The 19,895-nt window shown below is 38.3% G+C and overlaps 2 protein-coding genes across 6 annotated transcripts in view; one reads left to right on the top strand and one right to left on the bottom strand.

Annotated features, from left to right (window-relative positions):
* Positions 1 to 992: 992 nt before the first annotated feature.
* On the bottom strand, positions 993 to 10,477 carry bco2a (beta-carotene oxygenase 2a). Of its 2 annotated transcripts, none has more exons than XM_067491917.1 (12): positions 10,186 to 10,477; positions 8,501 to 8,702; positions 8,196 to 8,407; positions 7,453 to 7,568; positions 7,200 to 7,302; positions 6,895 to 7,023; positions 6,650 to 6,810; positions 6,323 to 6,490; positions 5,825 to 5,962; positions 4,955 to 5,137; positions 3,801 to 3,911; positions 993 to 2,887 (listed from the first exon to the last, which is right to left on the bottom strand). In XM_067491917.1, exons 1-12 carry the CDS (start codon positions 10,316 to 10,318, stop codon positions 2,771 to 2,773), a joined length of 1,773 nt encoding a protein of 590 aa, XP_067348018.1. In that variant the 5' UTR covers positions 10,319 to 10,477; the 3' UTR covers positions 993 to 2,770. The 2 variants fall into 2 exon arrangements, with proteins under 2 accessions (XP_067348018.1, XP_067348019.1); XM_067491918.1 differs by lacking the exon at positions 10,186 to 10,477 and adding an exon at positions 9,879 to 10,139.
* A 9-nt stretch (positions 10,478 to 10,486) lies between these two features.
* snx19a (sorting nexin 19a) overlaps positions 10,487 to 19,895 on the top strand; it is a 43,355-nt gene continuing 33,946 nt past the window's right edge. For 2 of the 4 annotated variants that reach the window (XM_067491915.1, XM_067491914.1), the window contains exons 1-10: positions 10,490 to 13,600; positions 13,682 to 13,820; positions 13,907 to 14,007; positions 14,093 to 14,212; positions 14,358 to 14,476; positions 14,695 to 14,785; positions 14,875 to 15,025; positions 15,286 to 15,409; positions 16,049 to 16,233; positions 16,356 to 16,443. In XM_067491915.1, coding sequence (XP_067348016.1) covers positions 12,011 to 13,600; positions 13,682 to 13,820; positions 13,907 to 14,007; positions 14,093 to 14,212; positions 14,358 to 14,476; positions 14,695 to 14,785; positions 14,875 to 15,025; positions 15,286 to 15,409; positions 16,049 to 16,233; positions 16,356 to 16,443 — 2,708 coding nt within the window. In that variant the 5' untranslated portion in view covers positions 10,490 to 12,010. Of the gene's footprint in view, positions 13,601 to 13,681; positions 13,821 to 13,906; positions 14,008 to 14,092; positions 14,213 to 14,357; positions 14,477 to 14,694; positions 14,786 to 14,874; positions 15,026 to 15,285; positions 15,410 to 15,972; positions 16,234 to 16,355; positions 16,444 to 16,945; positions 18,092 to 19,895 lie in introns of those variants that run through there. The other 2 variants (XM_067491913.1, XM_067491916.1) reach the window with 2 other exon arrangements.

Here is a 19,895-nt window from a genome sequence, read left to right as displayed (position 1 = left end):
CAATAGATACAACAACAGTGTTAGCACATAGCCCACTGTCTGTAGCACAACAGTCTGTGCTAAATACGAAAATAAAGCTACATGAAGTTGATGCTTCCTGCCAAAAACTGTACATGGTCACAGTATATCATAAGTTAAATTAGTAAAACCTAAAAGATCCAGTTTCAGTCAAAGTTTTTTACTTAAATCGGATAAAAAAAAAAAATCAAATACAAATCTATTTATAATATGAAATTAAAAGCATCTTATTTTTAGCTAATGATCAAAGGGATTTGTGTACAACCAGATTTGCTGTCAGTACGTCTCTTTGCAGAACAAATCAAGGAAAGCAGGTGGTGGATTCCGATTCACTGATTTTTTTTCTGACTAAGGGGGATCATGTAACATTTTTGATCACAATTTTTTGGATGGTTATTTTGTCTTGTTATGACACATTTCTTCACCTATCTATCTAGACCAGTGATGTGGAAGTCTTTAAACTATTGGGAGAGAGGAAACAAGCATCAGGTGATTTAAACATGTATGGTTGTTTTTTAAATCATTTTAGATTTTTGAAATCACTATTGTTTTAACATAACATACTATGTGCTCTCCTAGTTGTAAGCAATAACAATCCTCACACTGTAATCGAAAATCATCACTAAAACTTAAATTTGTTTGGAAAGAAAACGCAACTCTAGAGGTTTCCTTTTTTAGAGTTTTGGTTCCTGTTGCTTTAACCGGCTGTCAGGAACAGACACACACACACACACACACACACACTGAGCTTTTTTCCCCCCCTTTTGTTCACTCCTCTATGGAAATGCTCATCTGTTCTGTGGCCACACATGCAGCCTAAAAAGTGAAAGGCCAAACTGTGGTTAGTCTTCTGATTTAGTCCATTTATTTATCTTAGGATTTGTTGTTGAACTATGGTGTTATTACATTTTCCTTTTTCACTTCATCCCTTAATTTCTCAGGTTTTTAAATGTGTTTTTATTAAAAAAAAAAACAAAAAAAGGATTTGTGTACCAACTGTCCAATAAATGCATTTTTTAAGGTCACAGACTGGGAAATAAACCTGTCTGAGATTCAATACCCGTGTTCTCCATTGTTTGTACTTTGTTTCTGAGGAGACAGGGTGGGCTGGCACTAACAGACTGTCCCATTGTCAGAGGGTCACAGGTTTGATCCCTCTTATAGCTTGTGTGCCTGTGCTGAAATCGCCTCCTTTGGGGACATCGCCCCTGCCTCCTTTGTTGAAGTAGTTGCATGAGCCAGAAAGTGAATTTGTTAAGACTGACAATTACACAGCTGAAAGCAGAGAACTGCTCTTCAGATGGGTGACAATACAGAATGCAACACGGTCACTTTGTATTGTTGCTGCTCACAAACCCAAGGCCTTTACTGCTGTATAGAATCACAAACATACATCACAAAAACCACGCAACAGTTTTTATTTTGCCCCTTTTTCCATTTCTTGGTAATTTATCAACAAATCCTGGACAGGTAGAGATTTTATATCCTAACAGTTTCAAAACTGGGCTGAAGGTACATGTAGAGTAAATAGAATCGCATGCTGCCCTCTACTGGATAACGAGTGGATTTGTCACAGAAGAAAAGATCTAAGCTGCAACCATTTAGCACATTTGTCAAGTTTACAGTAATCAGCTTTAAACCACAGTATCTCTTTGTACAAGTACCTTTTAAATTACTCCATACCCTACTGATAATGTATTTTTTTAGTGTGGTTAAAATGTAAAGTCATTGTTTTTAAATAGCATTGTTTCTAGATGTCTGTTATTTTTCATAAATGTCTGTCTAACTATATACATAATATGTGTACAGTACCTATATCTGCAATTCAGAATTGAGACTTACATTCTGCAAAGAAATTATATATTGGGTGAAATTCACTCGCTTACCACTTACCACCAGGTGCATCACAGTTTATTTGGATTTAGTTCTCTGTGACCATGGTGACCATTTGATATTTTTTAAGGTTTACATTTATTTATCAGCTGCTCTGCGTCCCATATCATGGCAAACCATAGAACTAGAAATCTTTTCTCCTTAAACACCACAGAATAACTTATTCGGAGCACTGATTATTTTTGTAATATAAATCCAACGAAATATTTTATGACCTTTATTTCTGTGTAGATTGCAGGGCAAATGAAATACTAGAATGAGATAACTGAGGGTGACACTACACAAACTCATATCCACAGCTACATACAGTAGGGCCTCAAAACATTTTTTTTTCCTAAATATAATTTAATGCAAAATAAACACTAAGCCTGGTTAATAAGTGTCTTTTAATATATCTGCGCATATTGCTGAATGTTACCTTGACAGATGTTTTGTGTGTAAAAAAAAGACAATACACAACTTTCTAAACTCACTTGAATATTCACAGAAATTTTAATAACAGAGTGTATAAAGTCTTTAAAATATGTTTATGTTCAGGCACTTGGGTGGCCTGATAGTTGGAGCATCAACTTACCTGAATATCACTCAATGATGCCAACATACAATATAATAACTCATATGACAGTTTCGGGTTAAACAAAAGAAATATAGTTGCTAATAATACTGTATGAGAATATTGGACGTAATCAGCTCCCAAAACCATGTTCATGCCATTACTGTTACTACATTACTAGCCATCATAAATCACTCCAGTACCTTATTCAGTCAATACCAGACCACTTTGTCTGTCTTTAGCAAGTAGTTACTTGGTTTTCACAAGGAAACCAGGGGTTATCTTTTGAATATAAGAGATTCAGATTTATGAAGATGGATTAAAGATACCATGGAAGCCATAAGGCATGTTAACAGGAACATTGGCTCTTCCCACTTCTTCCAGTGTCTTCGCATCTAAAACCAGCAGGAATGTTCCTTTATCCTGGAAAGAAAAATTAGTTTGAATTAAAATAAAGATAGCATTTTAACAGAATAACGTCAGTCACTGTACAGAAAAAGTCTGATGTGAGGTCAGTATCTTTCTCTGTGCACATCAGCAGCTGAAACTGTTAAGTTGACTTCAACCACCTATTTGCTTTAGACTCATTTGGTAGAGCAGCTCTGACAGTTATAAATCATGCTTTGAAAAGCGGATGTGCATTTGAAGTAACAAGACTATGTTTACTGAGAGTTTGATACAAGTACTAAGGCAATTAAAAAGAGCAGAAATACCAGAGAAATTATTTGATTTAAAAAAATCCTGTACAATCTTCTGCTGGTCTCGATGCAAGTTCATTTTAGATTTAATTCTTCTTCAGCATTTGCTTTGCTTTACAGCAATGGCAGAGTTAAGAGAAGGGGGGATATTAAAAATACACTGTAGCACAACTTAGATTCAAGCTGCCAGACATGTGGTCAGAAGAGAGCACAGCAACACCTCCAGATGGTCACACTCTTTTTTTAGATGCCTCTTAGAATAGAATAGAATAGAATAAATGGAATTTAACTTTCATTTCTAGTTTGTAATATGTAATGTAGTTATCTTTTAGATGTCTAAAAATGTTATTTGGAGAAATTAGCAAACAAAAAAAAAAGCAACTTACTGGTAGTAAGACAAAGTCAAGAAACCCAACATCAATGACCATATTACTTTTGTTATGAATGCAGTTATACAGAGATAAATGAGATACAAAACGGTCTGAGTGCATCTTGCTGCTCCGAGTTTAAAAATACATACATGTAGTGATAGATTATAACTCTTAAATAGCCAGCACTTTTACTTCTGAAGCTGGAATAATATTTATTTTGCAACCTGATGGATCCCCTACGACTGTATAGTACTGTAGAAGTCTTACCTGTGAGGGAGTGAGAACCACAGTGAGGATGACACCATCGTCCTCCTCCACAGCATCAGGTGATGGCACAAACACAGGCTCTGATGGGTAGAAACCCTTCTGGTACCAGACCTGCAGTATATCATATCCACAAATAGCAACATTATTGACAGCTTAAGATTGAACTTAATTTCACATTTCTAATGTAACCATTTCGGTACGTTGCACTCTGAATATCAGTATATCAGCAGTAGGTCAGTAGGTCTTTGACTGAGCATATTTCTGTTATTTTTGCATTGTGCATGTTGTCATTAGTTAGCACAGACTGACATCAGGGAGTCAGGTACCATTCATACGTAATCCATGTACAAATACAACTCATCTTTCATAATTTCTACCTTATAATGTTTTTTTTTTTTTTTCCTTTTGGTTTATCCCGTGAGTTCAGGGTCACCACAGCGAAACGTTGTCCGCATGTTGATTTGGCACAAATTAAAAAAGTAAGTAACTGTAAAAAACAGTTTTTAAACGGATGCCCTTCCTGACACAGCCCTCCCCATTGTCTACTGGGCTTGGACCGGGATGGGAATGGGCTGTTGGGGGTTCAGTGACTTGCCCAGCGACACTTCGACATATTGCCGGGATCGAACCACTGGCCCTGTGGTCTGTGGATGACTGCCTTACCAACTGAGCTACAGCCACCCCATTTACTATGTTAACCTGCTTAAATCTTACTGTATACTGTGTCAATCTTTATACTACAGTAAATTGTGACAAGATGTTGAAGCTTTGAAGCTCTGCTGCAGTGTGTTAAGATGTTAAAACAACATAAGGTGGTTAATTAGTGCCTGTTTTAGTCACATCTACAATATCATACTATACCATCAACTAAAGCATAGGTGCTAAATATGTTGTGTTTGTTAGAGGGAGACACAGAAAGAAAGTAAGAGTGTTGGCGTATTTTTGATCAAGGTTTTAGCATAAATAGTAGACAATCATTCAGTATAGAGAACATGGTGTTGACACGGTGTGATGGAACTTTCAGTGTACACACATTCAGTGTACGATGGTGTCAGCTGTTCATCCATTATGAGGAAGACTTTAAGTATGTAGTGGTAAATACAGTTGTGTCAGGAAAACAACAACAACAACAACAACCACAACCACACACACACCTTGAGTGTCTTGTCCTTCAGGTCCATTTTGAGCACAGAGTCTCCCACCAGGTGTCTGAAGCCGCAGCCGTAAAAATAACGATATGGTTGAGTGTTACATTTGCTATAGTTGATCTGAGGGAACTCCAGCCCACCATACTCATAGAGGTTATCTCCATGGAGATCCTCATGCTGGCAGAAAACCTGTCAACAAAGAGGTGTTGTCACTTGTAGCCAGAGTTTATGTTCACCTGGTATCTATAAATAGTATGTTGTATTTATAGACACTGTACTAGAGCAGCCACAAAACTGTGTTGAATTTAATTTGTTTCCTGAAGCAGCCTGAAGCCTTATAAAATCAGTTAATTTGAAGATGACTATTAGGTATTAAAAATAAATTCCTGTATAAATCATTTAGAATAATATGAAGATGTGAATAGCTTTAATGCACAGTTGGGTTCTACTTAGGTCAATATTTTGAGTTATTTAGTTGTGACTAAGTACAATTACCCAAATACTCGGATCTAAAATTGATTTCGTTTTCCATTTACTATTTCACAGAAGATTTCTTCATTAATACTACATTGTAATTGACAGTTATCTGTTACTTTGCTGTTTAAAACCAAGGTAATTGAAATCAGACTCTATTCAACCAGTCACAATGAAAACAATGCTACTTACACATTAAACATCTACATTAAAATCAATATATCCAACAATAATTTAACAACAAGGGTTGCAACTACTTTTATTTTTATGGTATGTTTTATCAAGACTATAATATTTTAAAAGAGCTATTTCTTCCAAAACTATTAGATTGATTATTGTCATGTTATTTACCAAATGCTCTGTAATGTGATCGGTTTCTTTCTGATTCGGGTTCCAACTTACCTTAAATTTGCTCATTTTAACACACGTTGCTTTACTGGAGGATCGTGTGTTCAGGTTTTGGCCTGTTGGTGTTTCACTGGTCACATTAATTGGCAAAACAAATCGGCGGGGAAAAACCCTGCACAGGGTGTTGTACATCTGGAACAGTAAAGGAAGAATACAGTATGTGCTTTTTAAAGATCGTCTGATTCTTTGGTGCAAAGAGACATAAGCAGAAATAAATTCGTTAAAACGTATAGATTATGTAAATACATTTAAATCTGACATAAGGCAACACATTCATCATTGCAAACGTTTTCTTGTGCAACCTAACTAGAAACTATTAGGTACCATGGAAAAACATGACCAATGTGCATAAAGCCCTGAATTTATTCTTTAAGGTAAGTTAAAGAAAAACCCACTGTGGGATAAAAAAAATCTGGGTGGCTGTGATGATATCTGAACAGTATGATGATTGATTTTATTATTTTTTTTGTGCATCCATCATTATATTCTGACCTCGTCGAGTGCATCTCCTGACTTGCGTAAGTTCTGGATGAGGAAGTTTTTGATGGCTTGGCCATCATCTGCGCAGCACATGTCAAGCATCAAGAATCCATCCTCCTCAAAGGCGTTGATCTGATGGAAGGTGGAGAATGCTTTGGTGTGGTACTTCACCGAGCTGACCTGCCGTACAGAATACACAGTCAGACCATACAAAATCTAATGCATGAAGGGTTTTTGAGCAATTGCTATCTTCCTACACATAGTTCATCAAGTTTCCTAATGTTTTAATTAAAGAAGCACTGATATATCTTTACTCTTAATCGTCCAGTCACGTCTCACCTCGCCCGTACGCTTATCAGCAAGATGGAAGACAGTCTCCTGCTTAGGATCCCAGTAAATGCCCTCGCACAGAGCCTTCCCCCTCAGCTTACATGTAACTATCTTTAGCAGGTCCATCTTAATTGGTTGTTCGATGAACACCACATAGTTTTCGGACATGGCTGAGAGCAGATGAAAAGATCAGATGAGCAGATGAAAGACCCAGACACCACTAATGATAAATGATATCAGGAGAACTGGTTTACCAAAGCTGTGGTAGTAAGATGGATGGGACTTGTTTGCAGGCACAATAGAGCACAGTATTACGGCTCCTTGTAGAGTGTCTTTGGGATCTGTCTTCTCGGGAGGTACTTTGATGATGTTGTAAAGAGCCCCTGGAGTAGCCGGGATGATAATGTATTTTTTAAAAACCTTTTACAGATAGAAATTTGGTGGCAGCTGTTCAGTGTTCACAATGTAGCTGATATTGCAAAGAAGGATGAGAAACAAATAATTCACCTGTTGATTTATGTTAAAAATTAAGGTTAGTCGTGTGAATATTGGGACTCACCTTTGTTTCCATAGGAGTTGCCCATATTGTAGGTGGTACCATCAGGTTCATAGTGTGGGTGGGCAGTGGCACCATTTACAGCGATAAACTTGCTCCAGTCAACCTACAAAACAAAGAATCAGTACGTGTTGATGCTACTGTGGGAGTGGGTAGATAAAGAGTTTTGATGGAATAATTAAAGTGTTTGGAAAAGATAGAAAATACAGATATTTTTCTTTTAATTACATAAACTGGCATTAATATTCATATCTACCTTTTCCAATGTTTCTAGGTTTTCTGGGTTCACTTTGTGCATGAAGTTAGTCTCTGTGCTGACATAGTAATCACCTTTGCATTTCACAAAGCTCACGCTTGCATTGTCAGTGACCTCTGTAACAAACAAAAGCACAGGATTACTGAGGCCTTTTCAATGAATCACACAATTCAAAGCAAAAGCTACAGTACATGTTGTAGTGCTGAAAAGTCCAGTGGAAAAGTGAAAGATTTAGGAAAATGCTTCTTGCTCTTACTGATCCCCCAGAGTAGCATGTTATTGGAGTTATTATGTAACCTTGTTGTATACAAAGTACACAAAAGGCTTCACATTTACATTTACATTTACATTTAGTCATTTAGCAGACGCTTTTATCCAAAGCGACTTACAAGTGAGGTACAAGGCAGCAAAAATCTAAGTCAAGGAGAAAACATCAAAGCAAAGTCCTATCAGAAAAGTGTTCACAGTTCACGAGATACAAGTGCAAGAGAGCAGAAAGGTTTTTTTTTTTTTTTTTTTCACTTCAGGCCTCCCAATTAAAGATAATTTGCACAAGCAAAGATATTTCTTAAGTAAGATATTGTACTAAAGCAAAGTGATTGATTTTCTCACGCAACCGAGATATTTAGATTTTTAACAGTGACAGTAAATATAATGTACAGTCATCTAACATGAATTCTATCCTATGTCTATTGTTTTCCATTTATACTGTTTTGTGTTACATCTCTTCTTATTCTACTCACCCATCTTCTCAAATCGAGAAAGGAAGCGCTGAAAGAAGCTCTTACAGGGGTCGGGCATGTTGAGGGTACCAAATTCTGACATCACGATGCGGTCCCTTTCACTGTTCTTCTTGTAAGCATCACTGCGCAGAAACCGACTCATGTATGTCACCTGGCCTTTCTCAATCTTGAAGTTGTGTAGCAAAGCCATCCCATCAAACCAGTGGTTGTAGCTGTGGTAAAGCACACACATTAAAGTTCAATCAGTGTTTGGAAGAGTTTTCATTTTTGATGTGCAGCACTGTGTCGAGGTGTTTCCAACTCACTGTGTGTTTCCGAACTCAAACTTCCCTGGACCATTGCGAAGGAAGTTGCCGTTGATCCAGGTGGGAATGATGCCTTGTACTTCGGTAGAGATTGGCACAGGGGTCTCTTCTACAGAGTGGACCAAAGGAGCTATCGTCTCCAGCCCCTTCAGCATGAGGAAACATTTTTGGACTTTGCTATTGTCCGAAGGCTCGGCTTCATCTGCAGGAAAACCAAATACTTATACAGTATTGTATCCAAGTTGGTTTTACCTAAAACACACAGGTTCGGAAACATGGCTCCTGGATTTGCATTCAGTATATACTTGAATATTCCACTGCTGAGCTAAGTAATATCTGGAACCTTTGGCTAGTAATTTACTTTAATCTTTTTTGGAATTTAAATTTCCGACTAATTTTGAAAGTCTACAGTAAAGAGCAACTTAAAATAATCTGGTGATTAAATGAAGGAGTCATGTTTGATGCCACAGATTCTCTTTACACATCCAAGTACAGCAGCCGGCCTGTGTTTTTTATTCAGTGATACAGTAACTAACAATATAAAATCCAGCTATAATTGAGGAGCCATTGTACGCAGGGCCCAACACTACTTCAATCTATTTGTCTGTCTGTGAACATGGAAAGTCCAGCTATTTCATTTGGCTCAAAAACAGCAGTAAAAACTTAAAAAAAAAAGTTTAGAAACAAGAAACTTCATGTTGTTTGGCTCCTCTGCATTCAAGCCTCTGAATGAAGGCTGCTCCTCAACAACAGATTCCAGCATTAACAAAGGCCTGTGACTTTAATTATAATAAACAGCCAGCTCCACTGTTACCACTGAAAGGAGCCATTGACCCAAGTTGCCCTAGTACTACTGCACTGCAAAAAAAAAAAAAAAATATATATATATATATATATATACTAAAAAAACTATAGTAAATACAGTACTCTTCAGGGAAAGAGTACTGCATTGTAATCCAGCAGGGCACAGACACGTAGTCTCTCAGAATGTATTTCATTTAACAAATCTAATCAGCTTTCAGTAATTATATGAACTTGACATAATGTATATTATGTAGATACATAGCACAGTAGTCTTTACTATAAAAATAGGAATAACACTGTTTAAGAAGCTATAAAATATCTTGTGGCCAGCAGTTAACTTTTGAAATAAACAATATTTGCATTTTCAGATGCTCGGTATTCTCTCGGGCCTCAGAGTAATTTTTAAGCAGTTTTAGCCACTAAATGCATTGTGGAAAATATTTATTGTTATGACCATTCTTGTTTATTTAAACCTTCATTATGAAGGAGCTGTAGAAATGTAATTTAAACGTTTGGTTTATTACACTCTAATAACTGCAGCCCTTGTCTCAAAGACCTGTGGTCTGGGGTTTACCAGCAGGAAGCTCGGAGCACAGCTCGTGTTTAACAACACATGCCATCTTTATCCTCCATCGTCGCGCAACTGCGTCCTGTAGCCGTCGAATCATATAAAAACCACCACTGCAGACTCCTTTATTTTATCAACACGCGAAATTAAATCCAAGCGATTTCAATTTGCGCTTCTTTTTAAGTGCACATCGGTAATAAAAGCGCCAGTCGCTGCCTGCAGTAACTGCGTACTGTAAATATTAATATCGGGATAAAAATAAACCAGGGGATCAGCTGTGCTGTAAAACAACCGCAAAATGGAGAAGGCTCACCTGAACCATGGAGCTTCACAGAGGTCATTGCAGCGGCTACCGTGGATCCAGCACCTGCGTCCGTGAACTGCTCACCAGGAAGCAGAGAACTCGAATTAGAGCCACTAGAGTCGCATTCTACAAGTAATAGCATTATGTAATAAAATACAGCAGCGTGTGTGCAATATTCAGTTCTCTGAGGTCTGAGAAAGAAACAACGCAGAGAGACAGAGCCTCACACAGCGAATCACTGCTCCACGGCCTGAAGAAAAGAATGCTGTTATAAACTTATGATTATAATATTACAATACATATTTTATTTAAAAGGAATTATCAACGTCATTAATTACAATGTTTACATTTGACAACATTTGACTTTATTCGTGTGGTTCATGTCGAACTATTCCTTTGTTCATTTGCGCGTCTGTGCTTTAATGATGATAATTGTAGAGGAACATCAGTCAACTGGAAACCAGGCGGAAGTGACACACCTGATTCAACTTCCTGTGAGCAGCCCTGCTTTCTAGAGATGTGAGGAGTATTTAAAACCTGGAGGCAGTGTAGAATTCTCTCAAATGTGATCAATATGGTTATTTGTATTTTTTATAATATATGTTTTATTTGTATAGCATAGGATGTGTTGCCAACCTTGGGTTCTAAATAATAAAACTGGAACAGTTTCTAGTGATCCTGCACCATGATCATGAAAAGTCTCATGCATTCATGCCATGTATTCAAGTTCTGCTTTTACAGGCCGTATATTTATCCTGGCCACTCACTGTACCTCAACCTCACAGTGTATGGGCTACAGTACCAGTATGATACCAGCTGTGACCGTGTGGACATACTGTATGTTTGCCTGATATGTCCACCTAAGCGCTAATAGTGTAGCTGTCCATATGGGCAGTGTGTGCCTGTCCTAACTAGCAGACTGATCCAGATAATCTTTGTTGGAGGATTAAAGCAATGTCCCAGAGCAGGGGGAGGACATACTATATGGCCTGCACTCGTGCTGTAACGCTCTTTTTCAGGTACTGTACATTTTACTGTCTTTTATCTGGCATTACAACAGGGATGAATTCTGCTTATACACTGGATTTGTAAACAGGTTTTGTGAGGGGTGTTTCTCTTAGTCATGTGCCAAAAAAAGTGCTTAAAAGCAGCAGCTTCAGTGCAACCGTTTTTTCACTTACAATTAAAGTTCAAAAGTTGCCATGGCAACATGTCCTGATCTAATACATTAGTGCTGCTATCTCACATCTAAAAGTGGTTACATGCAACTGATGCAATTTATTCATACTAATATATTCATATTAATATTAGGTATTTTGTTTTTGCTGTTGCTTTTTTACATTTCAATGAACTCTGTAATGAATTATTTTTTATTGGAGTATATTTAGTACCATATCTATGTCCATATTGGATAAAATATTTATAAAGTTAGATTTGTTGTAATTACTTTGCTGTACATCCCCAAATCTTTTGTGTTGTGTTCTAACTGTATTTTGTAATGTATGCGCATATGAATTGTGTAGTGATTTTGAACTTGGCAACATATAGGGCTGATTAATTAGAGTGGGGCTCAGTGCTTTGAATTTGCTCTAGACTGTCCAATAAACCTATAAACTCAATTTAAACATATATTGTTTGTACAATAGTTCATATTATAAATACTTATGAAGAATATTCGATGTCAAGTAGAATAATTGGAGCAGGATGGAAGTAGGAAAATTCCCAGTTCTGATAGTGATCCAATGGTTAATAGGTTTTTCAGTGGTTTGAAACTTTACTATCAAATATTTCAATAATTTGAGCATTTATAATTTATTTTCCTGAAAAAATATATATGAGCAAACTCTGTGGTCCCAGCTTTTACATAAGAACCTTTTTTATTCTTATGAAGATTCTTATGATGATTTGTTGTCAACAGAACTCCTTACAGCTGCTAACTGTGATGATTTCCGCAAAGAGCTCTTATCACTGGACTTTGTCAGAGATACTTGGGCAGCCGAGGCTTTTAGGGGTCGGAGCTCTGCTTGCATGGCTTGTTCTCTTCCATCTGCTCGTAAATGTTTGGCTTCTATGCATCTTTACCAGTCTCTTGGTAGTCCTCGGGGGTTGGCTTGGGTCCCGTGCACTACTGGATGCAAACAGCCTTCTCCACTTGGAACATTTTTTGCCCCTTGGCAGAGTTAACCCACCACTGGATTCACTCGAACACGAGTGGAGGTTAAACCATGAGATCCACAGTGCTGTCCACAAAGCTGTGCGTGACTTTGTGTCTTCCTGGTATCGTAATCTGCTGCCAGAGGTGGAAGGGGAGTTTGAACGCGTGGTGCGTAATTCGATGTTGGAGTCGGTGATGGAACTGAAGGAGCGTGCGAGGCAAGTGGACAGAAAAGTGTTGGTCGAACGGCTGCTAGAGCTGTATGGCTGTCACCTGCAGAGCTATATGACGGCAAGACAGATCCAGTCCACACAGAAGGATAGTTTTAGCCTGTGGCAGCTTTACAGCGAAGTAGATGCCCCTCATCCAGCTGTGAGCAGTGCAGCTACTGAGCTCAGCTACTCAAGAGCTCTAGTTAACCTCGTCCTACATGTACTTGTTCCATACCCGCACATGGAAAGCAGGACTGGAGGTTATGTGGTCACAGAACTCATCACCTGCAACGTGTTGTTGCCACTAATAAGCAGGGTGTCCGATCCTGACTGGCTTAACCAGATAATTGTAGATATATTCACCCGGACCAGAGAACCACAGGGAAACAGTGTGGATGAGCTTCCTGCTGCTGCACTATGCACAAGTCAGGAGTCCTGGACTACCTGCAGGTCAATGTCTGCTTCTGAACAAGTAGGCCTCCCCAGCAAAAGCACATCTGACCTTTATGATCCACAGAGGCAGAGCAGGATCTCTGAAAGCGACTCTTCGCAGGGCAGCTTGTTCAGCCTGACGTCCACTGAGAAAATAGAAAATTGCCACACAGGTCTCCTCACACCATGCAAAGTGAACTGCTGTTCACTCACATCTGGCCATTATGCTCATTCATCTGAGTCCAAAATGATTCCATCAGACTCCATAATTCAGTCAGACTCAGAAGATGATCTAACAGGAGGCTTTTGTGACTGTGGTCCTCCATCAAATTTCTGCAACATTATCACTTTGAAGGACAACGAGGCCTTTGGCTGCTTCGGTCCTCTTAGAACTCTTGGGCCAAAGGTGGTTGTGCACGAGGACTCTCTTTGGCCAGCAAGTATAGCCCAAGGAAATTCCCCATCTTGCCCTCGAAGAAGATTTCATCTAACCTCCTACAACTTTGATACTCCCAACATCCCAACCGTACCAGTGAACATCCAGAATGTGCACATTTCTGGTACTGTCACTGCAAAGGAGCAGCGTGGCACTAACATACATCCTTGCACTCTCTACACCATAAAGGTAACAACACTTTTTCATTTTATTACATTTGACATTTGAATATGTATTTCTGATTATTACTCAATACCCTCCAATTTACAGTTTGAAGCATTAGCTGGAGCAGAGAAAGATGCCACTCAGCAGCCTGCAGCCTGTCACACTGTCAAGCGGAGATACAGCGAGTTCCTCAACTTACAGACACGTTTAGAGGAGAACCCTGAAATGAAGAAATTAATCAAGAGTGAGAACTTATTCTCTGCTTTTAAATGATCATCAGACTTAAATATTCACAGACAAATAATTTTCTGTCAATGTTGTGCATTTCAGATGTCAAAGGTCCAAAGAAAATGTTCCCTGACCTCCCATTTGGCAATACGGACAGCGAGAAAGTTGAAGCCCGCAAGAGCCAACTGGACACATTCCTAAAAGTAGGCGCAGTACTTCGATGATATTTTCATTCAGAATGATCAGTAATCATTTGTGTAGTCCTGTAATGTGACTGATTTTTGTTAGCAATTAAGCAGCATTGCTGAGACAGCTAACAGTGAGGACATGAAGGAGTTCCTGGCTCTCAACGCAGAAGCTTACACATATTTTGATAGAAAGCCTGTTGTGAAGTCGAAGATTGATAAGGTAAGAATGAATCAACACACTGTAGATATTGTGTTTTTGTATTATATTTTTAATTGATCTCTAAACATTCTTTGACAATGTCAGAGAAAAATGAACAGAACAACAATGGGACTGCTTTATTATTTCAACTTAATTACCACTGTAGATGATGGGGAATGCGTTAGACACCTTGAAGACAGCTTTTCCATATCCTGAGATTGTCAGTCCAACAGAGGACCTTGATGGAGATGGTGATGGACGGATCTTGGACAACAGGAAGTACAGGTGGGCGTTTAATACAACTCCAGTACCATCATTCTCACCATATTTGCCATGTGATTCTGAATAATGCACGGTGTACCCTGTAACCTCCTAATCAAACTTTACATTTGGCCACTTCCTGCAGTTTAACCAAAACAGATGAACCAAAAAACATGTAAATTGATGCAATTTTTTTTTTGGCTGCAGTGCATGAGTTCTGTTTTCCCTGACTTATGCATTAGGAGGCTCATGTTCCCAAGCAAAATCTCCCCCTCTCTGAATATACCTGACCTTCACCCTAAAGTGACATACTGCTTCAGTGAAGGCAGTGCTGTAAGTTATCCTACTGAATTTGTCATCTCTGATTAATTCTTTACAATATAAAGGTTTACGTGTTTACTATGCTCATCGTGATGTTTTAGGTCCTGAATGGGATGTCATTGTCTGGCCTGGAGAGCTTTGTCAAAGAGCAGGAAAGACTTTTATGTGAACAGAATGGGAGGGAGACAGCCCGGAGCAGCTGTGGCCATATTGGCAAAGACAAGAAGACTTCAGGGAAAACTCATGGCACAGGTTGAGATTCACCCAATAGTCTTGTCTCGTCTTAGTTTTAGTAACAGTTTAGTGTAGAACCCTTGTACTTCTTCCAGCCATTCAGAAGCAACATGCAGTAACATAAAATCACCACTTGGATGCAGCAAAGAATTACAGTTTGTTCTTGTAATGAATTTCTATTGTTGATGTTTTGTGTGCATTTCCAACGTGTTATAAAGTGACCTCTGTTCCCAGGATTGCGCTATAACTTAGTCTTCATGTTTTTATGTGTAATGTAGACACTGCTGTGGCAGATGTTGCTTTGAATATCTTGTGTTTGCTGATGAAAGACCAGTGGAGTTGGTTGTGCACTGAGAATATACAGAAGACCATCAGACTGCTGTTTGGCACCTTCATTGAAAGGTATGTTACGGTGTAGCATTTACTACTACTACTACTGCTATTATTATGTTGTTGTTGTTATTAAGGATCATCTACCTGGTCATCTATTTGTCTTTTTAAAAGCCTGGTATTGTATCATCTACCCCACACCATGGAAAATGGTATATTGGCAAACTAATAATTAGGTCCCTTTGTTCAGAGTCTCTGCTTATACAGTTGATTATCCAGACACAGCTTTCTTTTGAGTATCAGAGACAGTGTTTGACCTTGAAAATATATTTTTTAAGCACAGTTACTCTAGAATTATGACTGGGCTTTAACACACAGTCTGTGGGAACTGTGCTTGTCTAATCTCTGGTGTCCTGCTGATTACACTTACACTGGCCTCCATTTTAGGACTTAACATATGCCTCTGGTGTTTTAAGGTTCACTAATCATGTCAGTAAGTAATGTTCATGCCCTTTGAATTGGTTTATAGAGATTAAGCGAGGATGGTTTGTGCTGTTTCCCCCTGTTTCCATTTTCCTAATCAAAAAATGTTTAAACATACTGTATATACATGTGTTGTCACTTGTTATATACAGGGGCTGATACTTAATGCAAACAGCTAGTGTATATACAGAAGAGGACTATAGCACTAAGCTACTGATTCTGTCTCAGATGGTTGGATGTAGGAGTTGCCCACCTTACCAGTGCCTCCTGCTGGGTGATTTACCTTCAAGTGCTGCAGGAAACTGTGTGGCCTGGAGGCACACTGCCTGCTCAACCTCGGCCTGAGCGTAGTGCTGCAGAAAGAGGGGAAACCAAGGAGGCATGTCTAAAATGTCTAATGCAGCTGCTCCCAGGTATGCAGCAGCTGTTAGAAACATAATTTAGCCTTTTGATAGTTTGTTAAATGCTGCTTTGAATTATGTTCTTAAAGTTATGCTGTAAATTGTGGTTTATTTCATTGTTTGTGCTTGATAAGAGCTCATCACTGACATGCTGGGCAGTGAGAAGTACAGACTGAGCGTGGAGACTATGCTGGACTCTTTACAGGACTATCAGATAAACAAGTAAGTCAACAACCAAAGTGTCAAGTAAACTTGTGTCCTATTTGTCTAGAGACAGCCACACTTAGAAGAAATTAAGGGAAAATATGTCAGAAAAACAATTCAATTAAGAGCTCAGACAAGTGGGTGACTAATGCTGGGGTGGCTGTAGCCCAGTTGGTAAAGCTGTCATCCACAAAACACAGGCTTGCTGGTTTGACTCCTGAGTCCTTCTGGCTATGTGTTGAAGTGTCCTCGGGCAAGACACTGAACCCAAGTTGCTCCTGGTGGTCCAGGTGAGCAGCTTGCATGGAAGCTGCTGTGAGAACGAGTGAATGTGAAGCAACATTCTAAACTGCTTTGGATAAAAGTGCTAATCAGATACTGTAATTTATCTGTAATATAATGAATACCACAGTTAATATTTTAATCAGGTGTATCTACTCACTTTCATATTTCATATTATACATATACAGTACAGTAAGTGTCACATGCCATGTCAGACTGGTTCTGTGAATATGTGCAGGCATCTGATCTACTGCATCTGTGACCTGCTGCTGGAGCTTCTTATCCCTGAGTCATTTGATGAGCTCTTCCAAAAGTCCCTGCTGCAGAACCTGGCTAAAGAAACGGAAAGTGTTAAATAGTTAAAGATTTTCAGACAACTTTTACTGATTAGCTTCTACTATTTACTTATCTTTAATCAATTTTTATTTTCCCTGGTAGTCAGGTGTACAGTAAGTACAAAAATAATTTTTGATTTTGGGTTTTTATTACAAACTATAACGGGTCAAATTCTGAGACATTTTGACAATTTTTGTTTGTGTTAGCTGTGGGTTGAGGTGTCTACACATGATAATATTGCATTTAGGCACTTCGTGGTGTAGCTTTTACTACAACTAAAAATGACCAAATATTTCAGTAACAGTAGGTAATCTGTGAAAATTGACTTGACTTAAGGAGTATTAACAAGAAAATATAAAGTACTGTATTTGTGCTTCTTGTCCTTTGAGTTAAACTTGAAACTGACATTAAAACTTTAAATTTGTATATGTTTGTGTATTTCAGGGGCATTGTGATATAAAGCAAAACTTTAACAAGCATCAGTAGAGATTTACAGATTACTGTAGATGTTGTAGTTGTCAAACACTGTAACAATGTCAGACTTGAGCAAATGTCACTGTGTCAGAGACAAATCCCTCTGGATTGCCCTGCATTTTTAACTTTGTTACACTCTCAATCCTTCCACCCTTTCCCTGGCACTTTTATTTTTAGTTGTACAAAACTGAAAGAAATGTTTATCACAGTGTTAAAAACTGTCACAATGTAACTTCACCAAATATAAACTATAGATTTTTTTGTATATAATGTGGGAGTTAAAAGTAAATTACTAAAATGTAAAATTATTGCTAGTTGTAACTTTTAAATATATTATTAAATACATTATGTATATTTGATATTATTGTTAATAATAATCATGTACAGTAAATAATTAATTATGTGGCCTGGTTGGTCAATGGACAGAACACCAGGCTGGGATGCAGAAGTCTCTTAGATCAAATCCAGACACCTGAAACTGCCCGCTGCTTCCCTCGTGGGGAAGGGTTAAATCCAGGGATCAGATTTCATAATAACATGTATATGTAAAATGTATATGTGCTCAATGACGAAAATAAAGCTTCAGTTCAATTCTATTCGATACTATTATTATTATTATTATTATTATTATTATTATTATTATTATTATTATTATTATTATTATTATTATTATTATTATTATTATATAATGGAATAACACCTGCATATGTAAAAATAAAAATGAAAGTAACAACTAGTGTAAAGACTGACACCAAACCATGTTGATGTTAAACTTTTCAATATTATTTTACAGATAATCATTAATACAAAGTTATTCCTTTACAGTAGCCTAAGTGTTGTCGGATGTGTACAAACACATCTTTGGCCATTAACAGTAAACTGGAATATCACCATCTGCATTCTGGAGAGATAGATATTTTTTCTCACTACTGTTTTAGGATGTTTGGTAGAGCAATTATAAAAAGCCTTAGAAGCAGATGTCTTTTGGTTGGAAAATGTTTGTCTACTGGATGAAGCTCAAATGGTCTCACAGTACTGGACTTGGGAATGAGACAAGATGAAGCTTTTGATGATGATGCCCGGAAACCTAATGCCATTTACATGATGATGAATTATAGTTGTGTTTCTTATGATGCCAAACAACATATGTCCTACATATGAGCACAAAACCAGCACCCACAGATTTAGTCCCACCTTCAAACCGCAGCGCTGACAGTCCAAGTAAAGCACAACAACAGCTGCAGGATCACGAAGTGAATGCTTTATGGGGGAATTCCATCCTTAGAACATCCTTCCATACATACCCATGCACATTTGTACCCACACTCCCAGCTGTAGCGATTACTCATAGCAGAGGAGTATAGCCATGTAAGAATAACAGGTTTGTCTGTGCCACATCTGATTTTTTTGTCCCATCTTGCAACTATTATCACAGACTCGGATTAAAAACAGGATTATACTCGAATCTTTGCACATCACCAGCATTGTCATTTATAATAATACCAATCAACAATGTTGGAAGATAACAGTGTATGACATAGCAACGCACCAAGATCTCCATAAGCACACTTAACTGCTGATTCTAGAATCTCACTTTTTAGTGAAGTGAATCTGTTTCCTGTTAATGGTGTGTCCTCTGTTGCACGGTGCAGATGTGCAATGAGGCCTTCAAGGAACTCTGACACCCCGCCTCAGTGCCCTAGTTCCATCTACTTAGTCTGGAAAAAACTAAGAATTTCTGAAACAACAAGATATTTCAGTTGCAATCCTGCCTCCTATACTCCATCTCTGTCCTATTTTATATGGTTGTTTGGCTAATGAACAGTCTGTGTGTGGACAGAGAGATAAGTGAGCAGACGGATGACATGAGATTTGAAAAACAACCATTTACATTCACATTCACACCTACAGGCAATCACCAATGTCCCTAACCTGCATGTCTTTGGACTGTGGGAGGAAACCAGAATACCTGGCAGAAACCCACACAAGCACAGGGAGAACACATCTTGAAAAAGTTGGAACAGTGTGATGTTGACCATTGTGTAGCATCCCCTCTTTCCCCTGTTTGTAAACATCTGGGAAGTGAGAAGACCCGTTGATGGAGTTTTAGGAGAAGAATGTCCTGTTCTTGTCTGATGCAGGATTCTCAATCTGGGGCCTGTTGGCAGATATTTTTTGTTTTAAAATGCACCAAATGTTTTATAAATTGTTAAAAGGGCTGGACTGCACTAATGCACTTATGCACCCCCATACCATCAGCTATGCAGGCTTTTGAACTGTCCGCTGAAAACAAGCAGGATGGTCCCTCTCCTCTTTCGTCAACAGGACATGATGTCCATGGTTTCCAAAAAGCATTGCAAATTTTAATTTGCAAATCA

This window comes from Channa argus, chromosome 22 (assembly GCF_033026475.1).
Source record: "Channa argus isolate prfri chromosome 22, Channa argus male v1.0, whole genome shotgun sequence".
Taxonomy (NCBI): Eukaryota; Metazoa; Chordata; class Actinopteri; order Anabantiformes; family Channidae; genus Channa; species Channa argus.
The sequence above is the reverse complement of the archived record's forward strand: the minus strand, read 5'-3'. Positions and strand labels throughout refer to the sequence as shown.